We start from the raw sequence: 15,193 nt of genomic DNA, 5'->3' as shown, positions 1-15,193 counted from the left end.
AAGGGTAGGTAGTTAGTTTGATCTTAGAGTTGGTTAAAGGTTCGGCACAACATCGTGGGCTGAAGGGCCTGTACTGTGCTGTACTGTTCTATGTTCTATGTTGTATTTCCATTTTTTTCTCCTTTACACAATATATTAAATACTGGCATCCCAATGGCTGTACTTGGCCACAGACACAGCTCCTGATTCAGCCACCTGCTCCCAAAGTGTTAGTTCCCTGCTAATATCTGGCTTCATATTGCCATGATGTGGTGATGAAATTTCCAAGCCAGGGTCCCTTACCTTGCAACCCTATAGGCCACACTTGATTCCCAGCATGCTGCCTTTGCTGCTGACTTCTGCCTCAGGCTGATATTTGATGGTGGCCCTTTGCCTCGCTGCTCATATCAGCCCCAGCTCCTGGTGCAGTCACCTTGGCTGCCTCACACTTACCACTGAGCCTGTCGTCCCTTCTGCCGCACCCCCTCTCCCTCTCCCTCTCCCCCTCCCCCTCCTCGCTAAAGGCCTGCTCAGGTCAGGAAAAAGAACCCAACCCGAACCCGACCGAACCACAGCGGACCTGAGCCTGACCCGTCCCGAGTCCCTCTGATTTTGCCCCGAGCCTGACCCGACCCATCCCGAGCCCGACCTGACTATCCCTTTACTTATCTTCCGACTCGGGACCTCCAGGAAGCTGCAGCACATGCGTGATGGCGTCATAGAGACATCACCCGCTCACTGCGCAGACTCAGTTTTGTCCCGGACTCCCAGCTCAGGTAAGTTTTTTAATTTCAATACTTACCAGCAGAGCACTTACCGTGTGTGTCCGGCCCGACCCGACCCAAGCACGAAAGCCAGATCCGGAAGATGGGCGTGACCTGACCCGAACCTGACATATGTCGTCAGGTTCCGTCGGGTTCGGGTCGGGTAGCAGGCCTTTACTCCTCGCCCCCTCCCTCCCATTTCTCCCCTTCCCCTCCCCCCCTCCCTTAACTTGCATATTAGCCTTTTGTGTGGCACCTTATCAAATCCTTTTGGAAATCCAGGTGTACTACATCTACTGGTTCCCCTTTATCTACCCTACTGGTTATATCCTCAAAAGACTCTAATAAATTTGTCAAGCACATTTTTCATTTCATAAAACCATGTTGACTTTGTCAGATCATACTATGATTGTCTGAGTGCTTTCTTAAGACTTCCTTAATAATAAATTCCAGCAATTCCCACTGACTGATGACAGGCTAACTGGTTTGTTGTTCCCTGTTTCTGTCTTGCAGAACACTGCTAAAATCCTGATTTATTTCAGATCTTGCATATTTGTGATATAGGTCACCAGCACAACCTGTCAGATGGATTAGTCAGATTGTTTGGACTCATCTACCGAAACCTTGACAACTAAGTCATCAAATTGATAAGCCCATAGAAATACAGTTCAGTGCCACTGTGTCAGTAGGAGAAAGAAAGAAAGACTTGCATTTTTAAAGCACCTTTCATGACCTCAGGATATCTCAAAGCACTGTATAGCCAATTTCCTACTTTTGAAGTGGTAGTCACTTTTTTTTTAATGTAGGAAACATGCCAACTAATTTGTGCACAGCAAGGTCCTACAAATAGCAATGCGATAAACACCAGATAACATGTTTTTAGGTGTTAATTCAGGTATAAGTATTGGCCATGACACCGGACGAACACGACAGCTCTTCAAATAGTGCCATGTGATTTTTTACGCCATCTTGAGATGGCAGACAGGGCCTTGAATTAACATCTCAGCCGAAAGGCTGCGTCTCCGATAGTGTAGTACTCTTTCTTCAGCACTGCAGTGTCAACCTAGATTTTCTGCTCAAGTCTCTGGGGTGGGACCTCAATCTCATGGTTAAAGTTCATGCTTTTTCTCCTTGGCAGCTCTCTTCAGGGTAGGTGCTTAACTTCCATGGATTTGACCCCTTGCCTGTTTATGGAAATTCCTCAGTTCGTTTACTTGTCTCATCGGCTACACATGTTCTGCAGTATCAAATACAGCCTCCAAATCCCAACTCTTGTTGACTACCACCTTTCATGATGAACTTAGAAGAATGAAGCTAGACTCTATCTAACATACTGTCTTACAGTTATTCGTAACAGAAGTAGTTTTCCATGCTAATATATTGCCCCCAATTCCATGCACCCTTAACTTGCCTATTAACCTTTTGTGTGGCAACTTATTGAATGCTAGCTTTCAGTATTTTAAACAATCAGTCATATAACAGGAGCTTTGTGTCAGCGGGCCAGGAGGTGAATGGACAATCACAGATTCCTCTTTCAGCATGTGATGTCGCATCTTTTTAATTGTATAAAACCAATTGATGCAATTGATTTTTCAAGAGCCTTTATTATGCAAGTAGAATGGTTGAACAGAAAGCAAGTTATCCTAAAGGACTAGAATCTTCAAGCAGGATTATTCCATTAATTACACCACAACTGGAAATGTTTCTTGTGGACCTATTCATTTTTTAATAAGGATTCCAAACGAGCTTTCTTCCATCATTCCAAGGCTAATGCCATGGAAACAGGGAAAGAATTTCTTTGTCATTTTCAAGGTTTTAACAGTGTATAAGTGGTGGAGGAAAGTTTTCCAGGCAGCAAGATCAGGTAGAAGCCATTATCACTTGATTTCCACCATTAAAATACCCCGCAAAAAGTGAGGTGAAGTTGTGAGCAATGGCAAGAAATTATCACTGAACAATACAAAGAACAATCAAAAACCAAGAAGCTAAAATCAACTATTGTAAACTAACATGGGTATATAAAAATTTAGGTCTCGCCCAATGAAATTCTTTATGGGCATTACAGATATTCTTAGATTGATGCCAATGGAGTGGATTTATACTGCTTGATTATAAGGGCTCTAACAAGGGATTTATGGTTGAAGTAAAAGTTTTTGGGATAAAAATAAATTCAGATAATAAACTATTAAGTATTAGAAATAGGGCGGCACAGTGGCGCAGTGGTTAGCAACGCAGCCTCACAGCTCCAGCGACCCGGGTTCAATTCTGGGTACTGTCTGTGTGGAGTTTGCAAGTTCTCCCTGTGTCTGCGTGGGTTTCCTCCGGGTGCTCCAGTTTCCTCCCACATGCCAAAGACTTGCAGGTTGATAGGTTAATTGGCCATTATAAATTGCCCCTAGTATAGGCAGGTGGTAGGGAAATATAGGAACAGGTGGGAATGTGGTAGGAATATGGAATTAGTGTAGGATTAGTATAAATGGGTGGTTGATGGTCGGCACAGACTCGGTGGGCCGAAGGGCCTGTTTCAGTGCTGTATAACTAAACTAAATGGTAATGATCAGTCATAGTATCTCTAATTGGACAGATGTGATCAAGGAAATACTACAGGGATCAGTCCTGGGCCTTCTGTTGTTCACAACATTGATAAATGATCTTGGTGAAGGTACTACTCCTCAGACTGCTGACAGGTCCACAGAAATGTCTGTTCCCATGAACTGACTAGTTTTCTTTGCATTCAGTTCACACACTCTAACACTGGAAATGATATTACAGTAAGAAAGATACACAATCAATGGGAATAGACTTATTATACTACTGTTAACTTTGAACCTGATAAAATAAACATGAAAACCTAAATTCTAACCTAAAATACAAATATGTATATACTTTAATTCTGTTTGCCCTGTAGTGTAGTGGTTATCGTGGTTGCTAGTCTGGCAGGATAACCACTAATATAGTTGGCCTCATTACCCTTGAGTTAGGGACGGGAAATCATTCAGTGTTTCTTCTTCTGATAGATATCTAGTGACTCCTATGGCAAAATGCATCTGGATGATTGCCAGGTGAGGTTCTAGGATTGAATAATGTGTTATTACTCGCTGCCAAAGCTCATACCCAAATAATGATCCCTTAGGCAAGATACCAGAGGACCCCTGGAACCATACCGCAGTCAGGAGTCAATAGCTTCAGGATAATAGAAGTGGAGAGTAAACTGGCAAGAAAGAAAATTTGTTTTTTTGATATTATGCCCAGTGGTGAATTTAAGATTATAGATAATTTGTATCAATATTAAATCACAACTCTCTAATTCATTGGTAAAGTGATATAAAATTATCTCATGAATTTAAAGGGGAGGGTCTCACCATCAGTACTTTCTTTGTGAAACTTAAAGAGCTAAAAAAGGCTTTATTTTTTTCTGCCCATTTTTTAAAAGCATGTATTTTATTTTAACAGTGACTATTGGTAACATTAGCAGGAGAATTGGCATGAGAATATAATCCCATCAGTGTGAGCTTTATTCACAAATTAAAGGTTGAAATGACACATCACTAAGCCATTCTGGGCTAATGGGTTTATCCCTACTATTGGTAGTTCAGCTGTCTTGTACTATGAACTCAGAAACTCCTCCAGACTACTTCTGCTTGTCATCAGCACTCACTGTTTAAACAAAAGGACAGAAGTAGATAGAGAAAATGTTGAAAGTTAATCATAATTTTTTGTAATCACTTAATTTTTAACTTTGCATTTTGGAGGTGGACCCAACATGGAAAGATTTACCTCTGGCTGAAGATCGAATCTGAAGACCAGTTTTTCAGTCTTTTGAGGCCAACAAGTATGAGGATTGGCAAAGACAAAGTTTTTGTACCTTTTCAGTGTCAAGCTAAGAATTCGACAATAGGACAAGTTATTTCGCTTGTGGAGCGAGTAACTCGATCTCTTGCAGACAAGATAGCTTATCTGCTGCACTCTAGTGGTTAAATAAAAATAGATTTGACAACTTCTGCTCTTCCCGTCATCTCTTTTCCCATTCTCTCTCTTCTTTATTTTGAATGTTGTATTTTATTTGACTTTTGTCATTCAAGTTTAATATTCCTAAACAGTACTCCGTTATACTAGATTTGCACTTGCATTTTCATGAGGGTTCGGAAGGCTTGTGCCGAGAAGTTGCACAGGCCACCCTGGCATATTTATTTGGGGGTATATTGGGGGAATTTCTTACTGTTGCAGAAACTCCAAAAAGTTGCACTATTGGCTGTTAAAAGTTAGCGTAAAGCACACTCCAACAGGTGTGCAAACATTGCAAATAGTTTTAGAATTCAGGAAGAAGATCTCAAACAGTCGTTAGGTTCCGTCGTTGTTCAAGCAAAGAGCTTTACACCTGTTTTCAGCATGGGCTCTGGACACCTATACTGAAGTCTTCACCAATATGGCAGGTGGCACACTTAAAATATGGAATGTCCACTCAGTCACTGTGCTCGATGTCCACCATATTGGACACTTAGGCCTTGTTCTACATTTGTAAAACAGGCATGCTGTCAATGAATTTCTAGGCTAAGAAGTTCAATGTAAGGAAATTCTGTTAAAATGGCTCACAAGCATGCAGGGGATAGACAGAGGGGTTGTAATTCAGTGTCATGGTTTCACTGATATTCACTCTTACATCACCAGATGTTCTTAATTAAATTACTGCCTTCATAGTCACCACCAGACATTTATTATCCTGCAGGTAGTTTTCTCTTGTTCTGTGTAAGCAGTAAATTCTGGATAAGATTGTGCCCATTTACCCATATTTTAGAAAATCTGTATGAAGTTGTATTTCAGCGAAGGGTGCATTAACAAATTTAGCACAGACCAGTCAGCCAGTTATAACTAACATGTAAATTGGAGTATAATGATATGCTTGTTGGATGTTAAATATGATTCAAAAAGAACAAATTAATCCCATACGGTTAGAATTTGTTCTGAAGGTAGTGAAACCTCTAAGGAGATATAAGCTGCAGAGTCAAAAAAGAAACAGCTAGAAAAAATGAGGGAAGATATAGTTACAAACTTTTTTTACAGAATCTCAGAATTTTAAGAGGTCCCAGAATAATGCAGTAAAAAGGTACAGTTAACAGTAATTAGCGTTAATCAACAGAAGGGACGGTGCTCCAATTTCTAGGAATGGCCAACACTAATTATTGGTTGGAGTGAGATTGATAAAGAATGCTTTACGTTTATTTAGTATCTTGTCAAGTGTCTCAGAAACATTCGGGGGAATTTTATGCTGTCCTCCGTGGCGGGTTTGGAGGCAGGCAGAGCATAAAACCGGCTGGGATGGTGGTGGAGGGGGGACCCCACCACCTTCCCACCTCCACCAGAATTAAGTGATCAGCTTTCCCACCCCGCCACCAATTTGAGGCCCTTAACTGGGCAATTAATGGCCAATTAAAGGCCTCATCCTGCTGCTGCAATTAGCCGTGTGGCAGGTGGCCTTGTCGCTGCACGGGAAGCAAGGCACCACAAACCATGCAGGCTGCTTTCTGGCTTCAAGGTGGGAGGGTCCCTCCTTAAATGTCAGTGCCTGAACGAGGGACACGGTATCGGGAAGGGGGTGCCCGCTGGGAGTCACTCCCCTGCCCTTGCTAACGACTCCTCCTACACTGGACTTCACCAGGGTTCTTGATCCCATGGAAGGCCCACCGCTGTCTATGTAAGTACCTAATTGGCACTAAATTCGGCAGGCCACCCACAGAAGAGGCGAAGCATGGTTCTCGGAGTCGCTTTTTCTGGATGTCAAGACCACCTGTTGCCAGGATAAAATCCTGGCCATTGTTCCAAAGCATTTTACAAAAACATATTCAGCAGTGCACTGTCTGTTGTTATGTAGGCAAACCTGGCTGTCATTTTGCGTTCAGTCATAACCAACAAATAGCAATGCGATGACTGAGCACTTAGTTTTTTTTGATGTTTTAGGTAGGACTATTTGCTCGGAAACCTCTGCTGTTCTTTGAAAAAAATGACGTGATGTTAAATATCGACCTGAACCTGTAGGTAGAGCTTTGGTTTACCATCTGATCTGACAATGCAGACACATTGGAGACAATATTGTGCAAAATGAACACGGGGCAAACAATTTTAGTGATTTTGCATGTTGCAGAATGTGCACATGCATGAACAGTAGTCAACTACTGTACTCATGAAACCTGAGACCTATTGTGGCAATGTGTCTTATTCCATCAGATGTAGTACTTCAAATTAACAGAACAAAGCACCTTGCTCACAAATGCCTATGTATTTGTATAATGATGAGGGTTAATAGCTTACTATTATATCTGGTAAGTGATTAACCATTAGTTATCTGTATTGATTGTTATAGGGAGAAGTGTTGGAGATTGCACTGGATCAATTTGGTTCACCCAATGAAAGAAAAATTGCTATCATTGACAAAAATCGAGATCTGTACATCACCTCAGTGCGTAGATTTGGGAAGGAACAAAAAATCATCAAAATTGGTAGGTAGTGCAATAGTTATTATGTTTAACGAAAATTGGTCTAACTCTGAATTTGCATTTTTCTGTAGTTTCTCTCCTATTTCCCCTCATGGCCTCCGCAATCTCTTGTTGATTAGACTCACCTCCTGCTCTCTTGACCCTATTCCCACTAAACTACTGTCCACGCAACTTCCCTTCTTGGTTCCTGTGTTGGCTGATATTATTAACAGTTCTGTCTCCTCGGCTACTGTCCCTCTCTCTTTCAAACTTGCCATCACTCCTATTTTAAAAAAATTAACCCTTGATCCTCTCAAATCCTTGAACGTGATGTCACCTCCCAAATCAGCGACCTTCTTTCTTGGAACTTCATGTTTGAAAACCTCCAAAAGGTTTCTGTTCCCTCCACAGTACCAAAACGGCTCTTACCAAAGTCACAAATGACATCCTAGTTGACTGTGACAAAGGTGAACCATCCCTCTTTGTCCTTCTTGACCTGTCTGCAGCCTTTGACACAGTTGACTATGCAATTCTACTCCAAAGTCTCTCCACCAGCATCCGATTGGGTAGGGAATTAAAGTTTAATCTCCTAGAAAATACTGCCAGCAACCCAGGAGAAAAATCATTGGGGCACAACTGATAAGTTATTATAAAAATAAGGGAGCTTGGAAAAAATAAAAGTTGTCAACCGTATGTATGATGTCTCCTCTGTAGTACTAACATGGTTGCTTGAATCTTCAAGATAAAATATTGTTACAACCAAGGCGGGAGGAGTGCATTGTCTTCTAGTTCCACTTCTCCACGGGTCACAACATCTATTTAAATGTTTACTCGGTTACCAATACAGTCAATCATATACTTTTTTAAAAATCCCAGAATAAAATTCACCAACCAGGTTTCTTTAATAAACATCAAAATTATCAGTTTATTATAAAAAAGACTTAAGCAGTAACAAAGCAAAGCAGTTACACTCCAATTGAAATATGACCGTTCCCTTTTTAAAAATTCCCCAATTTCACACACACGCTGGAAAAAATACAGAAATTCACTCTGCAGAGGTGTGTTACAAAAAAGAGACATTAAAAAAACTAATTTGGCCAAATATTTGCTAATTCTTGACAAAAAAAGAAAGAAGATATGGAAGGAAGTCAGTTGTCCTTTTTTTGGTCTGGCATCCGGGTATACGGAGATGGATCACTAGGATCATTTCAGAAGCAGTCCATTCTGGAGATGTTGAGAATTATTCTAGTAGGCTTTCACGGAAAAATTTGGCATCAAGGTTTTTCTGCCAGCGCACACTTGAATCACAGGATTGTTTCAGCTCCTCAGGAGCTATATGGCACCAGGGATTTTTTTTTCTCTTCCACACTGAATCATGGCAGGATTTCTTCAAAAAGGTATAGAAGGAGGTGAGCTGGGTGATTTCTTTTTCCTTGGCAGGAAAACACCAACTTTCTTCAAGCAGTTCACACCACAACTAACTGAAAACAGAGAGTCGACCTCCTGACCTCCATAAATCTTGACATGTGGCTTCCCTGCAATCATTTTTTTTCCAGGTCACCAAGGGTTCTGCTGTTACTGAGCCCAAGTCACAGGTGGCCTCCAGCACAGGTGGCTTTCAAACAACATCTTGTTCAGTCAGTGAACTTGGTTAAAAAAAAAGCCACATCCATGGAATCTTTTCAGTTTTAACACAAGTTCTCAAAAAAAATAAAAATATTAAAAATAACGGAAGCACTTACGTAACAATATTAAAATTGAAACAAGTATTGATTATTTTTAAAAAAACAACATACTTTTAACTAAAGATGTTTTTGTTTTAATTCAGGTACTATGGTGCACTCTATAGCTTGGAATGACAAGATCAATATACTGTGTGGAATGCAAAATATGTATTTTGTTGTTTGGTATTATCCGAACACAATCTATGTGGACAAGGAGCTTCTATCCAAAACAGTTTATGAAAAAGATGCAAGGTAGAACGATTCTCCGTTTAGTTCAAATACTGACCATGTGCCCCTTTTCTACAAATTGTAAACAGAACTTGTAAATTTAATGCTAATCCATGCCAATCTTAAATCACAAGCTTACCAGGAAATGTTGGGCGAAAAATGAGTGTTGATAATATTAACAGATGAACTTTTAATGTGTTTGTATGGTGTTTGTATGACATTTTCCTGGCTGTTATTTGAATGGATGTATGTTAAAGCAAAGAACAGTAGAATATCAAATAACCTCTTTAGGCATTTGAATCCATGGAGGCTTTGTTTTGTTTTACAGTGAATTTGGTAAAAGTCCTCAAATTGTGAACTATGTGGGAAACCAGGTGACAGTCAGAAGAGCTGATGGCTCACTGATATATACAAGTATATCACCCTATCCTGCTATTCTACATGAATACGTTAGTGCTTCACGGTGGGATGATGCTGTTCGCCTGTGTCGCTTTGTTAAGGTATTTGCAAAGAGGTTTTGATATTAGTTAATTTGTGGAGCAATTATACAGTGCAGTTTATAAGTACTAATGTTCAGTTCGCCCTAAAATAGGAGACTCCTATTACAGATAACGGTAAAAGATAAATTATACTAATCAAAAACCACTTACAAACACAGTGATATATAGAAAAAATCAATGTCTCAAACAGGTAGTTTTTCTTCTTTCATCTTTAGTCACTACATAGTATATAAGTCACAACTCTCACTTCCCAGTTAAAGCAACATCAACCTAAAATATTAGGCTGAATTTTATTGGGGCGCCACACACCACGGTGGCACCGTTTGAACTCAGCGGTACACCCACATTGGCTGGCCGCCACGAGCCCCCGCGATATTAATCGCGGGGGCTCATTTCCATAGAGGCCGCGTGCCACCCCCCCCCCCCCCCCCCACCCCACCCCACCCCCATATTACGTGGGGAGAGGCGGGACATTCGGCACAATGAGAGACATATTGACAGCTGTGCAGCAAGTGCTGGGGCCCTATTTTAAGTGCCCCAGCACCTGCTTCCTGACAGCTGTCAAAGAATACATACCTGACTGCTGAAGAGTGGGGCTGCTGTCAATCTGGCAGCAAAGCAGAAAGTGCTGTAGTAATCCAGCAGGTCAGGCAGCATCTGTGGAGACTGAAGCAGAATTAACTTGTCCAAGTTCACAGACCTGAAAGTTAACTCTGCTTCTCTCTCCACAGATGCTGCCTGACCTGCTGAGTGACCCCAGCACTTACCGCTTTGCTGGCACATACTTACCCTGCTGTGTCCCAGTGTCCTGTGAAGTTGTGATCCTCTTCTCCCACTCAAGTGTAACATTCCTTCTTGTAGCCATGCTGCACCTGGCTGAATAATCGTACATTTGCACATTCCAGGACATGAAACTTAAATAGACCATAAAAGGTATTACAGAGGTTTACAGAGAACACACTGACACAAGTGGGAATGCACGGGTGTCACAGCAATGTAAATACATGTTTCACTAAATGTTCCTCACCAACATATATGTTCTTTTCTCTGTGTGAATGATGTGTGCCAGCAGGTAGCACCAATGTCACATCCCTTTGCACCGTTGGCCCTTCAGGAGAGCCAACATATGCAATAACATCATTGCCATGCCACCATTACTCATAAGCGTCTCCACGGATGCAGTGACATGGACATTGGCTCAGTCAGCTGCTGCCTCTAATAGTTTACACAGGGATGCTGCAGATGTGGACTGGTGCACAGCAGGTGAGCGAGGGTGATGTGTGGCTTGTAGAGCTCATGTCGGTTCCTATGGAGCAGACAGCCTTTGTCTGATAAGCCACTTCCGTACATCCCTACCTCACTGCCAGCCCTGCATGCAGAGCCTGGGTGCCATCTGCCCTCCCATGCGTCTTTCATGTTGTATGTCCTCAGCGTCCTCATAGTGCGAGGAGGAATCCTATTGACGTCTCTGGCCCCTATTGGGTGTGTAGTTGTGCAGGGCAGCAAAGAAAGGAGCTGGCCTTTTCTGCCCGTAGTCCATACAGGCATTGGAGGCGGTCTTCCAGCATGCTGATCTCCTGCCCAAAGGTGGCTCATGTAGCTCAGTGGCTGGCTTTGTATATCTCTTCTGCAGCATGGTGGAGTCTCTCACTGGTGTCGAAAGCCATGTTTGCAAAGGATAGCACTTATCTCCAAGAAACCACCCCTCCATCTGAGCCAGTTCAGTGAACAGAGGTGGCAGCTGGGACTGGCGCAAGACCCAGGTGTCATGGCAGCTGTCTGAGAAGCAGTCACGCATTCGCTGCAAGCATCTGCGGTGATCACATACCAGCTTCACCTAGATTGAGAGGGCTCCTTTAATGGTGATGTCTGCAGGTGGTAGCCTGGCAGTAGGCCTGATGGCCACGAGTGCAGTCTATGAACATTACAACCTGTGGTTCTCTGGCAATGGTGGGCCTGGCTGTGAGAGTCTGTCCTGAAGCGGATATACTCACTGGCCCTCCGGTGCAGGGCGTTAGTGACCTCCCTGATGCAGAGGTGCACCTCTGACTGTGTGACCCTAGAGGTCTCTGGTGGGCCCCTAAAAGGCTGCAGAGGCATCAGGCTTGGGAACCGCTGCCGCTATGAAGAACAAAGGCATGGGATGTCTGTCGGAGCCCATGGGCTGCAGGTCATCCTTGAGCAGGGCACAGAGACGTGTCACCACCCTCTCTATATGCGCAATCTCCTCTGACACTGGTGCTCTGACATCCAATGGCATGTCATGTGGGGCCTGTAGATGCATGGCAAACATAATAACGAGCTGTACTAGGGGGCTGCTGCTCACGATGGGGGGCCGCTACGTGGATCGTACCTGCCTGTTGGTATTGCCTCTGGCGCATATGGATCCTCACGAGCAGAGTAGACAATGTAGGATGAGCCATACCTATGTCCATGTGACAGATAAAGTTGAACCCTGCATATATTTGAAGGTTCCTAACAGGGCAGGGATTGGTGTTGACGGGTACATCAGCTGCTTTCCTGGATCAACTATGTGGCGTGCCATGGTATTGCCCATTTTGGCCAACACTCAGAGTGGCACAGCATAACCACATCAAGATTCTACCAGCTCAATCGATTGCCCCCACCATCCATATAACCTTAATGCTCCTGCCCTTTCTGGCACTATTCCCACACACAGTGTGCCTAGTGTGCCATTGCCCCCTCACAAACACAGAGCGTACACTGTTAACAGAGAGATGGTACATGGTACCTCCCTTCATGTCAGCACAGCTTTCCCTCCAGTAATCCCAGACCCCCTCCCTTTAAGAATGCAGAGTGAGACCTTTGTGTATACCTCACTCCCTCCTCCCTTCTAGAATGCAGAGTGAGACCCCTGAATATCCCCCCTCCCTCCTCCCTTTAAGAATGCAGAGTTAGACCCCTGAATATCCCCCCTCCCTCCTCCCTTCCGTAATGCAGAGTGAGACCCCTGGATAACAGAACTTATCTTCGCTGGTGACAACTTCTGCCTCTGAGGACTTGTCGGCTTTTCAAATCGTGAACGGGATGGCACGAGACATCTGCCCGTTCAGCGAAAAATCCAGAATTGTCAGTGGAGAGGCGGCGGGCTGCATAATCAGCAAGGGTAAGTACTCTTTACCATCTGCTTATTGTGGTGTGCCGCTGCTATGCGGCGGGGGGACTGCACGAGGTCCCGCTGCCGCCGATAATATGCGGCAGGCCCTTCTCGACATCACGTGTTGTGGCGGGCCTCTCTCTGCAGCATTTTACCGGCCCCCGCACCACGACCCGTGTTGAGGGGCCGGTAAAATTCAGCCCATTGCTTTTGTTGAAATTTATGGTTTGCAACAAAATAATGAACTCCAGTAAAAGCCAGACATTTAGGCTTTTGTCTTTCCTCTGGACACCAGCCTACGATTTCAAGAGGTGAGTGCAGATACTAGGCAAGTTGCAATCCTAAAACCATGCCTAGGCTACACAGCAAACAAAGAAATGTAACCTTTTGGCTTGGAAGCTGGAATGTGAGGACTATGTGCCCTGGAATGAACAACGACCCACATTCCGCAGCAAATTTATACAAGCTCGCCCTGATCAACCGTGAGCTACACAAGCTCGATGTCAACATTGCCGCTCTACAAAACTAGATTAGCCGACACAGGTTCTCTTCAAGAGGCTAACTACACCTTCTACTGGCATAGAAAGAGTGCTGAAGATCGCCGTGAGCATAGTGTAGGCTTCACAGTGAGCAACCAGCTGACCTAGTCAATTGAGCCACCAGTAGCAACTTTGGAGCGCCTCAACTGATGGAGTCACAGTCAGCATTATATGAGAGAGAACACAAGGTCCTGTGTTCTCAGCACCTTGGTGTATGGCTGTGAAACATGGTTGACTTACAGCTACCAGGAAAAGAAGCTCAATAATTTCCATCCTCACTGAATGCGGCGCATTCTGGGTATATCCTGTCAGGACAAAATCACAAACATGGCAGTCCTCTAAAAGGCAGAGCTCCCAAATGTGTTGGCACTATTCAAACAGAGGCGGCTTTGATGGATCGGACACCTCCGCAGGATGGAAAATAGTCGCATATCCAAGGACCTTCTATATGGTGAGGTAGCCGGGGCCCGATTATCAGTGGGATGGCCAAAGTTCCGCTTCAAGGATACTCGCAAGTGTACATGAAGGCCCTAAATGTCGACAATCGCGCTTGGGAGTCACTAGCTGGTGAAAGAGGGAAATGGCGACACGTTCTGGGGACTGGTATGCAGTACAATGACGACCATTTGCTACAGCAGCTTGATAACAGGCGCCAACGGCAAAAACAACAACTCACAGTGTCACTTGGCAGCTTCACGTGCATCACTTGTGGTAGAACCTGTCTCTCAAGGATTGGTCTTCACAGCCATCAGCAAAGGTGCACCAAGAGAAGGCACCCCACCTAAATGGATTGTTTGCTGTGTGTCCATCATCTTTCCTAGATGGAAGGATGCCAAATCAGTAAAAGTCATATAATGAGGGTAACTATTAACTTCAGCTGGGGCAGAGAAGCTGGTGGTAACAGATCAACCACCCATTATACAACCTGCACGACTTTCCTTTCCATTGAAGTCTAATACACACCTGATGAAATTCTGCCAGTTTTCTGCTCGCATCGAAGTTGAATCTTACCCCCAATATTATTTGCTGATTATGGTATTATATCTGTTCTTCCCACAGTCCAACCTTTTAATCATGGCCTCATTGCACTGTACTCATTGGGGCATACTTTTTTTTAACCCATGTATGGGGTATAGTGGATATTTGAAATGTCATTGCAAATGGAACAATGGCAGGTCAACATAGTTAAAGTTAATCTTTTGCGCACAAAAATATTAACCTAGAAATTGCCGATGTCAATGTTAGCAAATGAACGCTTTTGTTCGACATTCCTCTGTCCAGTATTTTGATACAGATGTAATCTACTTTAAAATAATTTAACATATCTGTTAAAATGCCAACAAAACAATGTCATTTAAATGTGTTAAGCATTCATCGGCTAATATTGTTAGTTGTAATTATTATTGGGTTATTAAAACCTTACCAGTAAAAGTTGACATGCACTATTTACATGGATTTGTATCATACTAAAGATACATTAGTGTGTGTTTTGCATTAATACATTAACTGCTTATAATGACGGTCTGCTTAATGTTGCAAAGAAAAGTGCACTTTGACAATTCTTCTATGTATCATTATAAAGTTTTCCAGCAGAAGATATTAATCAAAGTATTTGGCAAGTAGCAAAAAATATTTGCCATCATCTGATAAGAAATATTTGCTTACCAAGTAATTTGGATAATATTTTTTGTCTGGTGTGCATGTGCAAATTCCAGAGAAAATGATTCCTCTGTAAAATGTCAAAAGATGCTGCATCAGACAAAAGGAGAAAACAAAAAAAATTAAGCATTTCAAGACTGCACAGAGTTACTAATGCAGCAATATTCAAACTGAATGTGCATTTGCACTTTTGACAAGGTATATGTCTATTA

The 15,193-nt window shown here is 43.0% G+C and overlaps 1 protein-coding gene across 2 annotated transcripts in view; it reads left to right on the top strand.

The window, feature by feature from the left end:
- Positions 1-15,193, top strand: part of ift80 (intraflagellar transport 80 homolog (Chlamydomonas)) — a 302,407-nt gene that overhangs the window by 245,987 nt on the left and 41,227 nt on the right. For both annotated transcript variants that reach the window (XM_068042172.1, XM_068042173.1), the window contains exons 9-11: positions 7,102-7,237; positions 9,042-9,189; positions 9,494-9,665. In XM_068042172.1, coding sequence (XP_067898273.1) covers positions 7,102-7,237; positions 9,042-9,189; positions 9,494-9,665 — 456 coding nt within the window. The remainder of the gene's footprint in view (positions 1-7,101; positions 7,238-9,041; positions 9,190-9,493; positions 9,666-15,193) is intronic.

The sequence above is a fragment of the Heterodontus francisci genome, chromosome 11, assembly GCF_036365525.1.
Source record: "Heterodontus francisci isolate sHetFra1 chromosome 11, sHetFra1.hap1, whole genome shotgun sequence".
Classification (NCBI taxonomy): Eukaryota; Metazoa; Chordata; class Chondrichthyes; order Heterodontiformes; family Heterodontidae; genus Heterodontus; species Heterodontus francisci.
The sequence above is the reverse complement of the archived record's forward strand: the minus strand, read 5'-3'. Positions and strand labels throughout refer to the sequence as shown.